At 37.0% G+C, this 15,576-nt stretch overlaps 1 protein-coding gene across 2 annotated transcripts in view; it reads left to right on the top strand.

Moving 5' to 3' along the window:
- The window catches only part of EPHA3 (EPH receptor A3), a 355,543-nt gene that overhangs the window by 270,261 nt on the left and 69,706 nt on the right, over nucleotides 1-15,576 (top strand). Inside the window, exons 6-7 of one of the 2 annotated variants that reach the window (XM_058570678.1) lie at nucleotides 11,502-11,626; nucleotides 14,462-14,621. In XM_058570678.1, the coding sequence (XP_058426661.1) occupies nucleotides 11,502-11,626; nucleotides 14,462-14,621 (285 nt within the window). Of the gene's footprint in view, nucleotides 1-11,501; nucleotides 11,627-14,458; nucleotides 14,622-15,576 lie in introns of both variants that reach the window. The other variant, XM_058570677.1, reaches the window with a different exon arrangement.

The raw sequence follows: 15,576 nt of genomic DNA, 5'->3' as shown, positions 1-15,576 counted from the left end.
AGTATTTCTATATGTAAGTAAATTGGATAACTCTGAGCTAATTTTGAAAATCTGATTTCCAAATGTTTGACCGGACTTTGCAGATTTCCTGTTCTGAGAGGTTTGGGCTTTTACCTCCCAACAGGAAGGGATCAACCTACAGGATTTCTGAAGAGGACCTCCCTCCCTGCTTCAGTTAGTCTCTATTGCACTTGGGGTAGAATTGCTAGGCATACACAAGCCATATGCTAAGCAGAATCTCTCAACATTTTTTTTCTGCTTCCACACATGGGGTCAATAATATTTAGATGCAAAATATACTTCTATGGTGTACATTTGTGGAGGGATAATGCACTATAAAAATTCATGATTCATACAACAGTGAAGAGTAAAGTAATGGTTGCTCAGTCATGCATGTGATACTTATAAGGACAGTTGTCATTTCTTCAGGAGTAAATCAATTCTCATTCACCCAAGAATGTATATGAGTGAGAGTAAAGGTATTATAGGGCCACACTTGAATTCATACAAATGCATGCATGCATGCATGAGTGTGAGTGTGTGTCTGAGTTTCAATTTTGGTACATCAATTAAAGTTAGCTATTTATTACTTGTGACACAGATTCCAACTGATCCTACCACAACAGGGTTTATATATGATGTCTTGAAGAACTCTGGACTGACACAACTGTGGTAACTTTTTCTCCATCTTCTTTTCTTCTCTTATTTGTAAAAATGAAAGGATCCAGCAAAGACTGAACAAAATTGTTCACCTTGGGCCTCAATGGTACCGACTAGGAGTAGGTCCAGATAAGGATATTAGCTTATGATTTAGTGTTTAGTATCTGATTAATGATGTAATCTGACTAAACTCATGGGCTAATGAGCATAGACACAGATGCCCAACAGAAGGTAAGCCTATAGGTGCAGAAGTACCTAACCCTTAAATAGCATAGTAGGTTAAAACGGTGTATCATCAAGGCTGCTCCAGGCTGGTTTCAAACCTAAGTGCTGGTTAAACATCAAAGACAGTGCATCATGGAGGTCCCTGGGTTTGAAGAGAGCGAGAAAAAAAAAATTACAGCAAGACTGTGTGCGTACCGGCTATTTCCTTAGATAGCTCTTTACCCCCTGTTGAGAAGAGGTCTTTTACTTGTTTGAAAAAGCTTCTAGAGGATATTCCACTACTGTGATTGTTTTACAATGTAGGTTTTATTATTATCAGGTATGATGAGCCCAACAGACCAAGAGACGAGGGCCGTTGAGAAAATAGTTAGTTACTCACAGTTCTCAAGAGGAGGGGGCCTGCCACACCATGGAAGGCCTCACAGAGGAGCACCAGGGTCAGTCAGGAGGCAGAAGGAGAGGAAAGCATGGGCAGGAGCCTTTATTGTGGTTTTGTGGGCAAGACAAGGCACGATAAGGTAAGTAGACTTAGGATTGGCTTGTTTGAATAATTTCACTGGACTCTGAAATACAAAAGACTCTCTCTAGTTGTCTGGTACCTGGCCTTGCGATGATTAAGGCAGAGGAATATTGCCAGCATCAGAGCCAGATAGATTAGTTTGATTGGATTGACTAGTTTACATCTGAAAGGGCCCCTTCTGGGCCAGTCTTTGCTATTTCTAAGCATTGGCTAGCCTGGGGAGAGGCAGTCTGTCCCAGTCGGCAAGGCTCCAGATGCCAGAGCATCAGGAGTACAGAAAAGAAGAAAGGAGAGTTAATGCAGAGACATTCTGAGATCTAATTATGCAAATTATATTTTTTACTTCTTTTTAAAAAGAGATATTTATATATAGTGAATTGTATTAATTGTAACTGTAAAATTCAATGACTTTTGACAAACATATCTTCTCCAGTCAAAATGTAGAGTATTTCTATCAGTGTCACCTTTCCTTCTGTAATTATAGTTTACCAATAAAAGTTTAATTTAGTTGAGACCAGTAGACATTTTGTCTAGTTTCTAAATATAACGTGACATAATATAATATAAATATTTCTGTTCCTTTTTGTCCTACTTGAGTACACGAAGCAGACAACCCAAGAGTGTCACCTTTCAGACTAGTTTTCTTACCATTATCTGTAAAGGGGAAGCTGGGTAAATGTCATCCTCTTCTGCACTGAAGGTGTATTTAAGCTGTACCTCTCCAATCCTGCAGTAATTAGAAGGCAGCAAGCCCTTTGTCAGAGGCTCCACAGAGAATGTCTCCAGGGTCCAGGATTAGTTCCATCTGTCCTGTGCTGGGGTGTGGCAGTCTAACCCTGAATGACTTTGAGTCAGAACAGACCTGTTATCTCCACAGCCCTGGAAAACAAAGGGTCCAACAAGCACCCCCAGTGTGGTTAGCCTAATTCTAATCTTAAATCCGCTCTGCATTCACTCAAGCTTGATCTTGTATCGTCATCCTTTTCCCACCACATTTCCATTAGCTCCATTCAACAGCTGCCCCTCTCAATCTTTGGAGCAAACTGTACTAAAGTAAGCTTATCTGTACTAAAAGTTGTATATTATTTAATTTTGCCTAATATTTCATATTTAGTTATTTAAATTTTACCATCTTTGATTTTGAAGTTTCTCCTCTATTTTTATTTTGTGGAAACCACTGAATTAAGGGAATGTTGATGAAAGCAATCCTACATTGGTTGAGAACTTGGAATATTAAAATCCCATCAAAGCAAATTTTCTAAATATAATAACTAGTAAAACTTACCCAGGGATAACTTGGAAAAAAATCAAGGTTTAGATATATTACTACTCACAAATTCAAGCTGTATCTTCTGGAAATTTTGAGATAATTTAGAAACCTTATGAAATGAGGACTTTCTCAAACAGCTTTTGGCTATCTGAGGGGGAAGACTCTATCCTTGCCATGTAGATTGTTTATATTATCTCTGGAATGCATTTTTCTAAGTTTAGGCTTTGGCAAATACTTAGAAGTGTGAGGCATATATTTTCAGAAATAAAGTAAAGTATATTGCATATTTAAAAATTATGTATAGCTAAATGTCTGTCTGTCTAGGAATTTTGAAAGTACCTTATGTTTTATGTGTAATTGATGAAGAAAAGGAAGAATGCCCTAGATTTAGTTGAATTTCAGTTGTTTCACATTAAGCATACAAGACAACCAGACTCTCCGGGAGCATCATATCATCTGTGTAAAGAAAAGACATTAGCGGGGCCGGCCCGGTGGCGCAAGCGGTTGGGTGCGCGCGCTCCGCTGCGGCGGCCCAGGGTTCGCTGGTTCGGATCCCGGGCGCGCACCGATGCACTGCTTTGGCAGGCCACGCTGTGGCGGCGTCCCATATAAAAGTGGAGGAGGATGGGCACGGATGTTAGCCCAGGGCCGTCTTCCTCGGCAAAAAAAGAGGAGGATTGGTGGATGTTAGCACAGGGTTGATCCCCTCACAAAAAAAAAAAAAAAAAAAAAAAAAAAAAAGAAAAGACATTAGGCAAAAACACACACACACAAACATACACATATACACACAAATATTGAAATGAATAACCAACTGTCATTCTCATTGCCTTGTTTAACAATGCATAATGTCCTTGGATAAGGCTCACGAGACTCTGAAACAGCAGAAATGTTGAGTACTCATGGCCCTCCAAAGGACCTAAAGACAAAATGAAATTGTAGACCATCTCAGCAAATCAGAGGAACATTACTTTTTTCTAAAATGTACTGATGCTGTAGATGTGTATAACCTCTATAGGCATCTCAATATCTTACGATGTTTGCTAGTATACTGCGTTTCTCAAAGACAAGTAAAGGAAAAAAAAAAACTTTATTTGTTCTAATTTCTATTATTTTCTACCTACATGATTCCTTTTTATAGAGATTAATTAACTTCAAGTGAACAATAAGAGTTTTAAAAATAGCTATTTATCAATATTAACCTCTTTCACATTGAAGTATTATATTTAAAAGCCTATAATTACTCCCCATAGCTTTTCAAAGCCATAGCACAAATGTAAGATAATAGAAAATATATATTGGTCTCTGCCCTTGGTTCCTGGCACAAAGCTTCTAAAACTCGTAATTTCCCAACTGGTAAGAACACTAGAAGCATCTTTTGTTCTAATATTTAGTCTTTGACCCTGGTTCCTGACACAGGGCTCTTGAAACCCTTGTAATTTTCTGAGTAATGGGAATGTCTTTTGTTCTAATGAGGCGACTCTGGGTTGGCTCCTGGATGGCTTCTGGATGGCAGCTGGTCACGAGAAAGAACAAGCTGTGACTAGAAGCTTGGAATTTCAGCCCCATCCCACATTCTCTCAAGAAAGGAGAAGGGCTGAAAATGGAGTTAATGATGGACCATGCCTATGTGATGAAACCTCTGTAAAATATCCCAACAGTGTGGGATTTGGAGAGCTTCCAGATGAGTGAACACATCTATGTACCAGGAGGGTGAGGCATCCCATCTCTGTGGGGAGAGAAGCTCATGCGCTCGGGACCCTCCCAGACCTTGCCCTGTATATCTCTTCATCTGGTGGTTCATCTGTATCCTTTATCATATTCTGTAATAAACTGGCAAACATAAGTATTTCCCTGAGTCTGTGAGCCACTCTAGAAATTAATCAAACCTGAGGAGGAGGTCATTGGAACCTCCAATTTATAGCCAAGTCAGACAGAAATTGTGGGTAGTCTGGGGACCTACTGCTTGCTATTGACATCTAACGTGGGGAGCAGTCTTGTGGGGCTGAGCCCTTAACCTGGGGGATCTAACACCATCTCCAGATAGTGTTAGAATTGAGTAAATTGTAGGACACCCAGCTGTGTCTCAGAACTGTTGGTGTGGGGAAAACCCACACATTTGGTGGCCAGAAGTGTGTGGGTGTGGTAGTAGTGTGAGAGTAAAGGAGAACACAGGAGGGGAGAACTAGGTTTTTTTTAAACAACCTATTTGAAGATTGTTCTGATTCTGTGAGAATATTAAAAGAAGGAGAACTTAGTGTTAAAAAGTAAGGAATGTGAAAAAATAGAAATAGGATTTCATTTTGATGAATCCTTGCAATGAACATCTAAGTAATGAACCCTTCTTCTATCGTTACTGCTCAAAATTTATTTTCAATGTATATACCTTGGAATGTTTTCTCCCAGCACTATTGATTCGGTGGAAGAAATTACTTCTCTCTTTACTGTAGAAAATGAATGAAATAATTTTATAGAAAATGATCTTTCTGCTAAACATGTTATAAGTTTCATTTTGGTTTGAATTTTATTTTAACATCAGAAGCTAAATAGAATTTATCTTTCAAAGGAACTAATCACAAAATATATTGTACATTTTATTGCAAAGCTAACCAAACTGCATAAGTAGATTTATGCAAGGCTGGCAGAATGCTAGACACTGAAGACTCTGAGGGGCTTTCAGTCTAGTGGGAAGGCAGACTGGTAAGCAAATGATGTAATTACAACAAAATGTGGTAGGCTAAATAATAAAAGAACGAACAGCTATACTATACCTCGGAACAGAGGAAGAAGCTGATTGACTATTTCCTAAGGGACTCAGGAAAACTTGATGTGTGAATTGCATTAGCAGTGGATTTCTAAGGATAGTGAGTTGAAGAGATTTTTCAGCTGGAAAAAGAAGAGACTGAGTGTTCCAGACAGGGAGTATAGCACACACAATTGTGGTCAGATGACTAAGGTATTGTCTTGAGAATTAGCTTTGAAAGGACTGCAATAAATGATAAAGCTGGTATGTATGTTGCAGTCTTATGAGAAGTCTTAAGTGATAATGTAATGAATTTCAAATTATGTATCCTATTGTAGTTCAGAATTTCCCAAATTGTGATCTTAAGAGTTTTCTGACGTCAACTTCTTAAAAACATAGATTCAAATATAGATTTGAATCACTTTAGATCATTTGTAAAATAATAAATCATCAAGTTTTTATGATGTAGAAAGTTCAAGTTCTGGAAAGATTGAGATGAAAGGCACAGAATCCAGTGCAGGTGAAAAATGGCAAGGGCTTGAACTAAGGCAGGGCTGGAAAACTAGAATTAGCTAGAGAGAAATTTCGTCAGCTTTCGGATGTTGGAGCTGATTGACATGCATAGTTGTTGGTGAGGGAGGATGTGTAAAGAAGTATAACTCTGAAATTCAAACTGGTTAGACTGTAAAATGGTGAGTCCTGGGACCAAAACAGACAATTTTGGAGAACAGCGGGCCGGGGAAGTCAGGTTGGATGGAGAACATTCAGCTCCGAAGATTATGTTAATTCAAACCCAAGAGTGTTTCTGGATTTAATAGAAGTGTTCGCTTCTGAAGACACTGGGAAGGAAGTGGTCTTAAGTGGGCACTGGGATGAATGGTCAAACAAATAAGGGGTAATGCTTTCAAAGGTATGTCTGTTCAAAGGAAAAACCTTTCAACCATTTACTGCACGATGTTTTCCCATGGAGATAATTTTTAAAAGCTTTGGCTCACTTAGAAAAGAAATACTGAGCCCTTTTTGTTATTACTTTAACTTTTCCAATCTCTAAACCATAGAGATACCTCAGAGGTTCATTAGAAATTCCCAAACCCTTGGGCCGTCCCCGTGGCTTAGCAGTTAAGTGCGCACGCTCCGCTACTGGCGGCCCGGGTTCGGATCCCGGGCACGCACTGATGCACCACTTCTCCGGCCATGCTGAGGCAGAGTCCCACATACAGCAACTAGAAGGATGTGCAACTATGAAATACAACTATTTACTGGGGCTTTGGGGGAAAAAAAAGGAGGAGGATTGGCGATAGATGTTAGCTCAGGGCCGGTCTTGCTCAGCAAAAAAAAAGAGGAGGATTAGCATGGATGTTAGCTCAGGGCTGATCTTCCTCACAAAAAAAAAAAAAAAAAGAAAGAAATTCCCAAACCCAGAAAGAGGAAAGTCCCAATAAAAACAAACGAACCAAGCCAGATCCTGTAGGAGTTGAATTTTGAAGTTTTGACTTCCTGATTGTAATGATGGGTCATATTTTAGTTGCAGAATAATGGTAACTATAGCTTAAAAACACTGTAGTTAAAATAACAAACCCCTTCCCTGTCTGTCAGTAGATTTGGTATACACTCATGTCAAGTGTGATTCAACTACAGATTGTGAATGGCACAAGCTCCATCTCTAACCTGATCCCTTTACATAGAAACATTTTTCAGCCTAATATTTTTGCTTCCCTATTGTAATTTATTTTTCTATTATTTCATTAGATGCAGTCAATGGCTCAGATTATGTTGATTATGAGAGAAAATCTTGCCCTTACTCTATAAATAAATGATTGGGGTTCAATGATCAACTATTAAAGTTATACTTCCCTGTCTCTGTCTTCTGGACTAGTCATTGCACATTTCTGATTCAAGAGGCTGCCACTGCAGCAACTGGAACTAGGGATGAAAACACCCAGTAAACAAGTTAACCCTTGGTTCCCAGAGAGTTACATCTCCTTAGAAGAAAAATTGAAAAGCATTTGATACCAGCTTTCACAAAACACATATTAATAGATGAGATAGGGTGAAAATATCTGTCTAGTCTTATGCATAACTAAAGAAAAACTTTAAAGAGGAATGAATTGGGAGCATGAGCAAGTCCACTGGGACACCACAAGTTAAGAACTGTGTTTGTACTTGGAGTGTTCAAACTTCTCAGTAGTGCAGTGGAAGTTCAGGAAAGCTTCATGCAAAACGATGAACTGTGTGATGCATGAGCCTGCCGATTCCTCCCAACCATCGCTATTTTTCTCTTGTATTTGTATTCTTTTAAGAAATATTTCAGTTAAAATATAATAAATTTCGCTATACCCAGTATATCATGTCTCCTTTATTTTCCGAAGGGCACATATATCCGGTTGTACCCAGAATAGCAAAAGCTAAGGATCAAATACTTGCTCCCTCAAATACCAACACAACAAAACTGTGTTGCACACACCAAGACATTATTTTAAAGAGAACCATTAGCTTACTAAAAATTATTACCTTCCTGCTGTTTAAATTTTTCTTGTTATCAGTTTCTTCATTTTTTTTTCACTGTGAAACTGTTCCTTTACTAACTTGTGTAAATGCTTGGACCATAGTAGCCTACTTTGTCATCAACTTCTTCCTCTTCACAGCAGAATGATTTTAGAAATAGATCACTTTAAGGTGTGTAGAAGAATCACCAGATTAAAACTCTTAAGCCTGGGCTGTTGGCGTGTTCAGCCGTGAGAGCAGTAAGCTATTTTAGCTTAGGTACTAGCATTGTGCCAGGGAAATGCTGTGCCTTCTCGTCCTGTGAAACGTTTTACTCTAGTTCTGAGCATTTCTTTAGTCTTAGGTTAGATTTTTTTTCATTCCATATGACTATTACCTACTATTCTTTCAAATCACAAATTTAAGAAGCAGAGGAGTAAGAATAAAATAGACCAAATCTACTTTATATTATACATTGCAGTATCGTGTTCCTTTGTAGAGAAAAAAATAAATTTAAAGAACTTCTATGGATTTTGGAAATTAGTACTTGGAACAAATGACACTTTGATACCTGAAAACTAACTAAAAGAAATGTAATCCATATCACTTTTTCTCATTAATATTACAAATCGTATTACAGCACATGCGGACATATGTATAAATTATACTTCAAGACATGAATTAAAAAGTGTTCTAGAAAACCTTTTAGAAAGCACGGATACAGTGGAGTGCCCATGGAATTTGTCTCTTTCTGCAGTATGTTTTATTATGTCTTAAAATTATTTATTAGGGGAGAGAAAAACAATCTTTGTTAATTATTTATTAATATTAAACTATTGATGAGCATTACCTAAATGTAACGGGATTCCAACTGGTGCACTGGGTTGAAACTGCTGAAATGCAGCCAACACAAGGGGCGTGTATTAAAAGAGCAGAACAAATGACTTAACAGGGGCTTAAAAGCAGCAATCAGAAAAGGTTCATTTACCTTAGAGATGGCACAAGCTTCGAGCAATTGCCTCTACTTAAGTAAGTGTGGAATTACAAAAGGCTATTTATTACAGTCCAACAGGGCCCTGCAGCTTGCTCAAAGACCTTTGAAGAATTTCAGCAGTTATAAAGTCTTGCTCAGTGCAGAAGCAGTAAAATTTGCGCAGATTCCCAAAACAGACTTCAGAACTTTCATTAAATAGTTAATACAATCCTCGTCACAATTGTTCTTTGAAATGAATTATTTTCTCTTCTTTTTTAAGGACAGTGCTGAATGTGGTAATTTTCAAAACTCCTTTAAAAATATTTAAGTGTTAGGAGAAATAAATCAGTTTCACGGTGCCATGGAACGAATGTAGGGTCTCCATGGGTTTACTAGGAAAGTGTTCCAACATTAAGCTTCCTTGAAATGCTCTGAAAGCATACATTAAAAGTTACTCTATTAAAGGATTTTCTTCAGCGGGAAAATTAGTAGAATTTTTCCATTTTTGTACAAAAGCAAAATTTGGTTCCAAGGACATTGGGGCTGCAATTTTTCAATTAGCAATTGGATAATGACTTGATTTTTCTAAATATTAGAGTAAGTAAAAGAAAATAATTCTCAAAAAATTAACATATCTGTTATTTATTTGTAACTTGGTGATATGTTTATAAACATTGAGTGTGTTTATAAAATTTCAACTAAACCTAACCAAAATAAATGATACTTCGCTTAGAATCAATTTCAGAGCAGCAAACCACCACAGCGGGGTAGAAGTGTTATGAGGCCAATTTGGGAAATAAAACAATAAAATTGAATAGAGGAAAAGTAAACATAAAAGTTTAAGTTCCATGAAAGGATATTAATTCCTAATGGGAGCAAAATGTGAATAAGAAAATGAATTTACTTTTCCATTCAGGAAAGCATCACCTACATTTGTCCTTGGCAAAAGATGCAGTCGTCATTCTCTTGTCATTAAAGAAATGATGCTTTAATTACGAAAGGGTTCATGAGAAGATCTTACCAACAATGGAAATAGGAGGATGGGACCTTTGCTGCAGTAGATTCTTCCTTTAGGTTTATATTTTCCAGTGAAGTGTCACAAGGCAAGCTTAACGAAAGCTCTGTTTTTAAATAAGGAATAGAAATGAAAGGCATTTGTAGACAGGAACGATTTAAATGAAAGGCTGGATGTGAAAGTTGGCATGTGATAATCACAGAAACATCAAGTCAACAAATATGGGACTTTTACTGCTGGCTGTTGTGGGGAATACAGATGCGCAGGGTTCTAACAGTCCCTGACTTGAGAAAAACCCATAAGCGTGTACGTCCTTTTGCAGTGAAAATAATTCAACAGTTAATATACCTAAGAATTCTTGATTTTTGTTTGTTTCATGTTTGTAATTTATTTTGCTGCATTCCATTAGGGCAGAATGCCGCTGAACCCCACAGTGAGATGGTTGGTTGGCCAGTGTACCAAGATTGAGATCTGAACCCAGGAGTGCATTGATGGATAGCATGCATTTTTCTTTTTAATGGAAGGATTTGGAGTAGGATATCACTTAAAATATATTTGATCTTCCATTAGAAATGAAGGTGACCCTATGATATTTGATCCAAACAGATGGTTTTTTATTCAAATTCTATACTTTTGATAACGCATAGCAAAACATAAGAAGTATAGAGTCACCACCCAATAAGACACCTCAGAATATATCTAGAGAGGGGGGCACAAAGAGCAGCCATTTCCTTGGTACTTCTTATTAAATATGTTTTTAAGAAATAAAAATGTAAAAGCAGAGGATTATTGTTTTCTAAGATATATTTTTATTCATGAGAGATTTTTATCAGAAGTCAAGACCTTTAGATATATTCTAAATCCTATCTATTTTACAATACACTAAATATTACTATTACTTGTAGATACCATGGGACTTCTTGTGTGTAATGGATTCCAGTCCTCTTATAGAGTTGCATATGAAAATGTTATCAATGAGCTGAAGAATCTGGCATTAATAACTTTGCAACATTATAACAAATAGGTTGTCCTGATGTTTTGTTCTCTTTTTAATACATCAAATATATTTCATTGCTTACATTATAGTAGCAGATTGGAAACATCTGCTCACTTGCCACTAGTCCACCAGCAGCTGAAAATCTCAGCTCCTTTTCCATAGGCCTGTATGTACCAGGGCTATAATCCAGCTGCTGAGGCTTGATATGGGGCCAGATTAATACTCCAGAGCCTTTGAAATGGAAATAGTGCTTTCTTGCCAAAGATTAGAACAATGACAGACTCCATTTGCTTGTTCCCTCCTCTCTCTGCTCTTCTTCTTCTTTTTTTTTTATATAATTTTATTTATTTATTTTTCCCCCAAAGCCCCAGTAGATAGTTGTGTGTCATAGCTGCACATCTTTCTGGTTGCTATATGTGGGACGCGGCCTCAGCATGGCCGGAGAAGCGGTGCGTCAGTGCGCGCCCGGGATCCGAACCGGGCAGCCCGCAGCAGAGCACTCGCACTTAACCGCTAAGCCACGGGGCCGGCCCTCTCTCTGCTCCTCTTTACCACTCTTCCCAACCTGATTAATTTGCCTCCTCCCACCATTCCTTCCCATCCTCTCTTTACAGCTCCATCACCTGTCATGACGATTAAGAAGGATCGAACATCCAGAAACAGCATCTCTTTATCCTGGCAAGAACCTGAACACCCTAATGGGATCATATTGGACTACGAGGTCAAATACTATGAAAAGGTGGGGAGACAATGTTAAAGGGTTGGAATGTGGAGGGAAAGAAGTTACCTTCTCAGGAACTGTGCTCTTGCCAAGAAACCAATGGCGTTGCTAGGAAGTAGTAAAGCTCTATTTAGAACTCTGGTCATGTGATACCTTTGATTTACAGGTAGAGGGAGTTTTGAAATCATTGTCTGATATCCCTCATTCTACAACAATAAGCCACAACAAAGATGTCACTACCAAACGTAGTGCCATCTAGTCTAGTTATTTCTAATGCCATGACTAGATGTCATGTCCTTCTGCACCGAGACTCCTGTCTACCCACTGTTTTATAGTGGTTCCTTAATCTATTGATGGACTATTCCTTCTTCCATCGCCTTGAGAACCATTTCCTGACCTTCGCATTCACTTGAATTTCATTCAATACAGATACAAACATCGAACGATTGTTTTATTGAATTGACGATGAAAAGCTTTCTTGACTTTGTACAAAGAAATTTAGAAGGTGAGAGTGGATGGATAAGTTTGCCTCACGTCATAAAATTGTGGTTCAGTAATGCAATTATGAGAAATAGGTACATAATTGTTTATAAGTAGAATTTAGGCAGTGATATTTCATCACTCTAAATAGCACTTAATTCTCCCTGGTTATAAATTATGGTGAGGTTTGAAAGCAAGATGTATTCAAACCTTATCATCAGAGCTGGGTGGTTTTTTAGCTACTAATATGAACACATCAATTTGTGTATCTGCTGCAGCTTACAAATTATTTTAAAGCGAATTAAAAACAAATTGTGTGTTTATGTAGCAGTTTATATTTACTTCTGCACACATTAATTTTGAGCTGTCTGATAATCCTATGAAACTGGGCAAATAGGTTCTTTCACAAATAAGGAAACTGCGAGTCCGTGGCATTATTTGAATGTCTCAGCTCAGTGCTAGTACACGTTAGGTCTCTGTTATGAATCCTGGCAGCCATGACTCCTCCTTTAGTACGTTTCTCCTGTATTACATACCTCGTTCAACATGAGAATGGATCATTAGAGACAAGGGAATTAGTGATGTGATCAGTTGTGCAAAACGGCATCATGTATGAACATTACTTTGCTTTATGTAGTTATTCTCTTTTTTGAAGTTAATGTATTTCACAAGTATTATGCCATTTTTTTTCCTACTGCCCCCTGCAGGGAAATGATATGTCTCTTTCATTACAAGAAATGAGGCCTAATCGGCCTCATTGTGCCAAAATCGTAGTACACGATACCTTCTAGTTTTCGTTACCCACTGTGGTACTGTCAGATACTTACCTGATCACGATCTTCTATTTTTAAAAGTGTGATGAGATAGACTGGACAAATATAAGAATCCATGGTTTATAGATGATGCAACAAAATAAAAAGAAATTAATGGTGTGCCTCAGTTCAGACTTGATAGCAGAACCAGAGAACACCCAACCTTTAGATTTATGGGGCTATTTCAAAAGTACAATTAATCTACATTCATATCTTTCCAAACATAAAAAATTTTCTGAACTTTTTTCAAACTCCATCAACAAAACACAATATACTTCCTTATTTTTAAACAATATTAACCAATACGTGAAAAAACCGTTGAATCTATTTATTATTCTCTAGACATTTTTAAATTTGATACATACATACATGTAATATTATTTTTAATATATACATATATAAATACTTTTTATATCATCCATATGTAAATTTTAAAATAATTCCCAAATGTGTATCTGATGCTTGGAAATATTTTTAACGTTTCACTAGAATTTAAACTCTACAAGGTCCAGCTTTCTTGATTGTTTAGATCACTAATGATGATAAACAGAGCCAAGTTCTGGGTACATGCTCAATAATTTTTTTTAACAAGTAAAATAATTATTTCTGTAAATTAAATATATTTGACTCTTTATTATTTAATATATTAATTCAAATGATATCTGATACATAACCAACATCTTTAACTAAAATGTATCTGTGATGTACTGCATTTTTCCTGCAATATTCTATCTGGTGTTGGTTGAGGAGATGTGTTGTTCCATGTACCCCTCGAGGCCCCACCCCAGGTGCTGGGACACTCTACCTCCACTTGAAATCAGGTTACCTGTGGAGTGCTCACTACATATTAATATGCATTAGAGGAAAATCACAAATCTGTGTAAGTCCAATTTTTGTAAGCGAGACTTGACTCAAAAAGACTTTACGATTAATGTGTGGTGTGAATCTGCTAATGTACATTGTAAATCACCTAGAGGATCCTTTTCGGGAAATAGTTCTATACTTTGATCTGAAGATGTTTGTCTCTACTAAACCACAATGACTTAGATTAAATACAGTGCAAATATAATTGATGCTGAGAAAGTTATTAACATAGAGCTATAGATAAAACCTGGGCCTTTTTAAGCTTAATATTTTACAACTTATAGACATGTTTTCTGAGAATCAGTAGGGCATTCCTATTAAATTTAATTCAAAGGGTTTTTTTCCTCTTTGTAAGTTTATTCTTGGAATTAGATTGAAGCTTTCATTCAGCCTTGACTTTGAAGAGAACATATTTTCACTCACATATTTGCTAATTGGTAAGAATGAAACCTGACTTTTCCTGCTAAATGTGCAGGGCACAATCCTTATCTTCAAATTAGGACATTCTGTAAATAGTTTTAGCTTAAAACAGTGCCTCTATTGCATTCAGACAGTGAAATGATTGTCTTGTCTCTTTTATCTGTCCTATGCTCCGGGTTAAAATTTAAAAGAATTGGTTTTGAGTGGGTCACCTTCTTACCAGTTGATACCGTTAGGAAGATTTGATTTTAACATGATTTTTCTTACCTCAAAGCAGGAGCAAGAGACAAGTTATACCATTCTGAGGGCAAGAGGCACGAATGTTACCATCAATAGCCTCAAGCCTGACACGACGTATGTCTTCCAAATCCGAGCCCGAACAGCAGCTGGATATGGGACCAACAGTCGCAAGTTTGAGTTTGAAACTAGCCCAGACTGTACGTATTATTTCGATGTTTCTTTTAGGGGGCAGGCTGTTGCAAAAAGTGTCTGATAATTCATTCTCATTCTCTCTAAGTTTTAACTAAGTGTGATACATTGTATTGCTTGAGACTTGAACAATTTGCAAGCATTACGTCTGTACATTTGTGTTTGCATGGTGTGCATCTGTGTTTTTTTCTCTTTTACAAATCAAACATATTCTAATGCCTGGATGCTTCTGGTCTTCTATTGGCCAGAAATTGCTTTGAGGAAGGTTATTTAGTATGGTAACACACTTCCAGTACCTGTGAATCCAGATATTCCAGGTTCATTGCATGATTCAGAGAACTACAAAGAATAAACTTGCTGATCTATGAAGATCTTAATTTTGTTTTAATCCTTAATATATTCAATTTTGTATCATTTGGAGATTAAGGATTTTCTAAAACCTGATTTATCACCTCACTCACATTCACGAGCAATTTGGATAGTCCCATCTGTTTGACCCCAAATTTGGCTAAAATCAGTCTAAAATTGGCAAACATTTTCACAATAACATTTTTCTTTTCTTCAAATGTATTTGCTTCATATTAGGAAAGAGCTCTGCTAAAATATAACTTTCAAAAAGGTAAAATCATGACTATGCTACTAATATAAAATGAACACAAGATAAAGACTTTATTTAACTTACTAATTAATGAGACTAGTAAGAGATTAAAACTGGTTTTAAGGAAAATTTGAAGAACAGATACATATACACACTATTTGTGTGTGTGGGTATGTATGTGTATGTGTGTAGGCAATCAGGAATACTTAAACAAGTTTCCTACTTTGTGCAAAACTGCTTAATATCCTATACAATAAAAAATATAATGCTTGGGGTCATCTTTTCTACTACGTATTAACCAGTTATATCTCTGTTGAATAAGTGTCATTTTAATTGTAATGGGAAAAATCATGTGTATCACTGTA

The sequence above is a fragment of the Diceros bicornis genome, chromosome 27, assembly GCF_020826845.1.
Source record: "Diceros bicornis minor isolate mBicDic1 chromosome 27, mDicBic1.mat.cur, whole genome shotgun sequence".
Taxonomy (NCBI): domain Eukaryota; kingdom Metazoa; phylum Chordata; class Mammalia; order Perissodactyla; family Rhinocerotidae; genus Diceros; species Diceros bicornis.
This window is presented reverse-complemented; position numbering and strand designations above follow the sequence as displayed.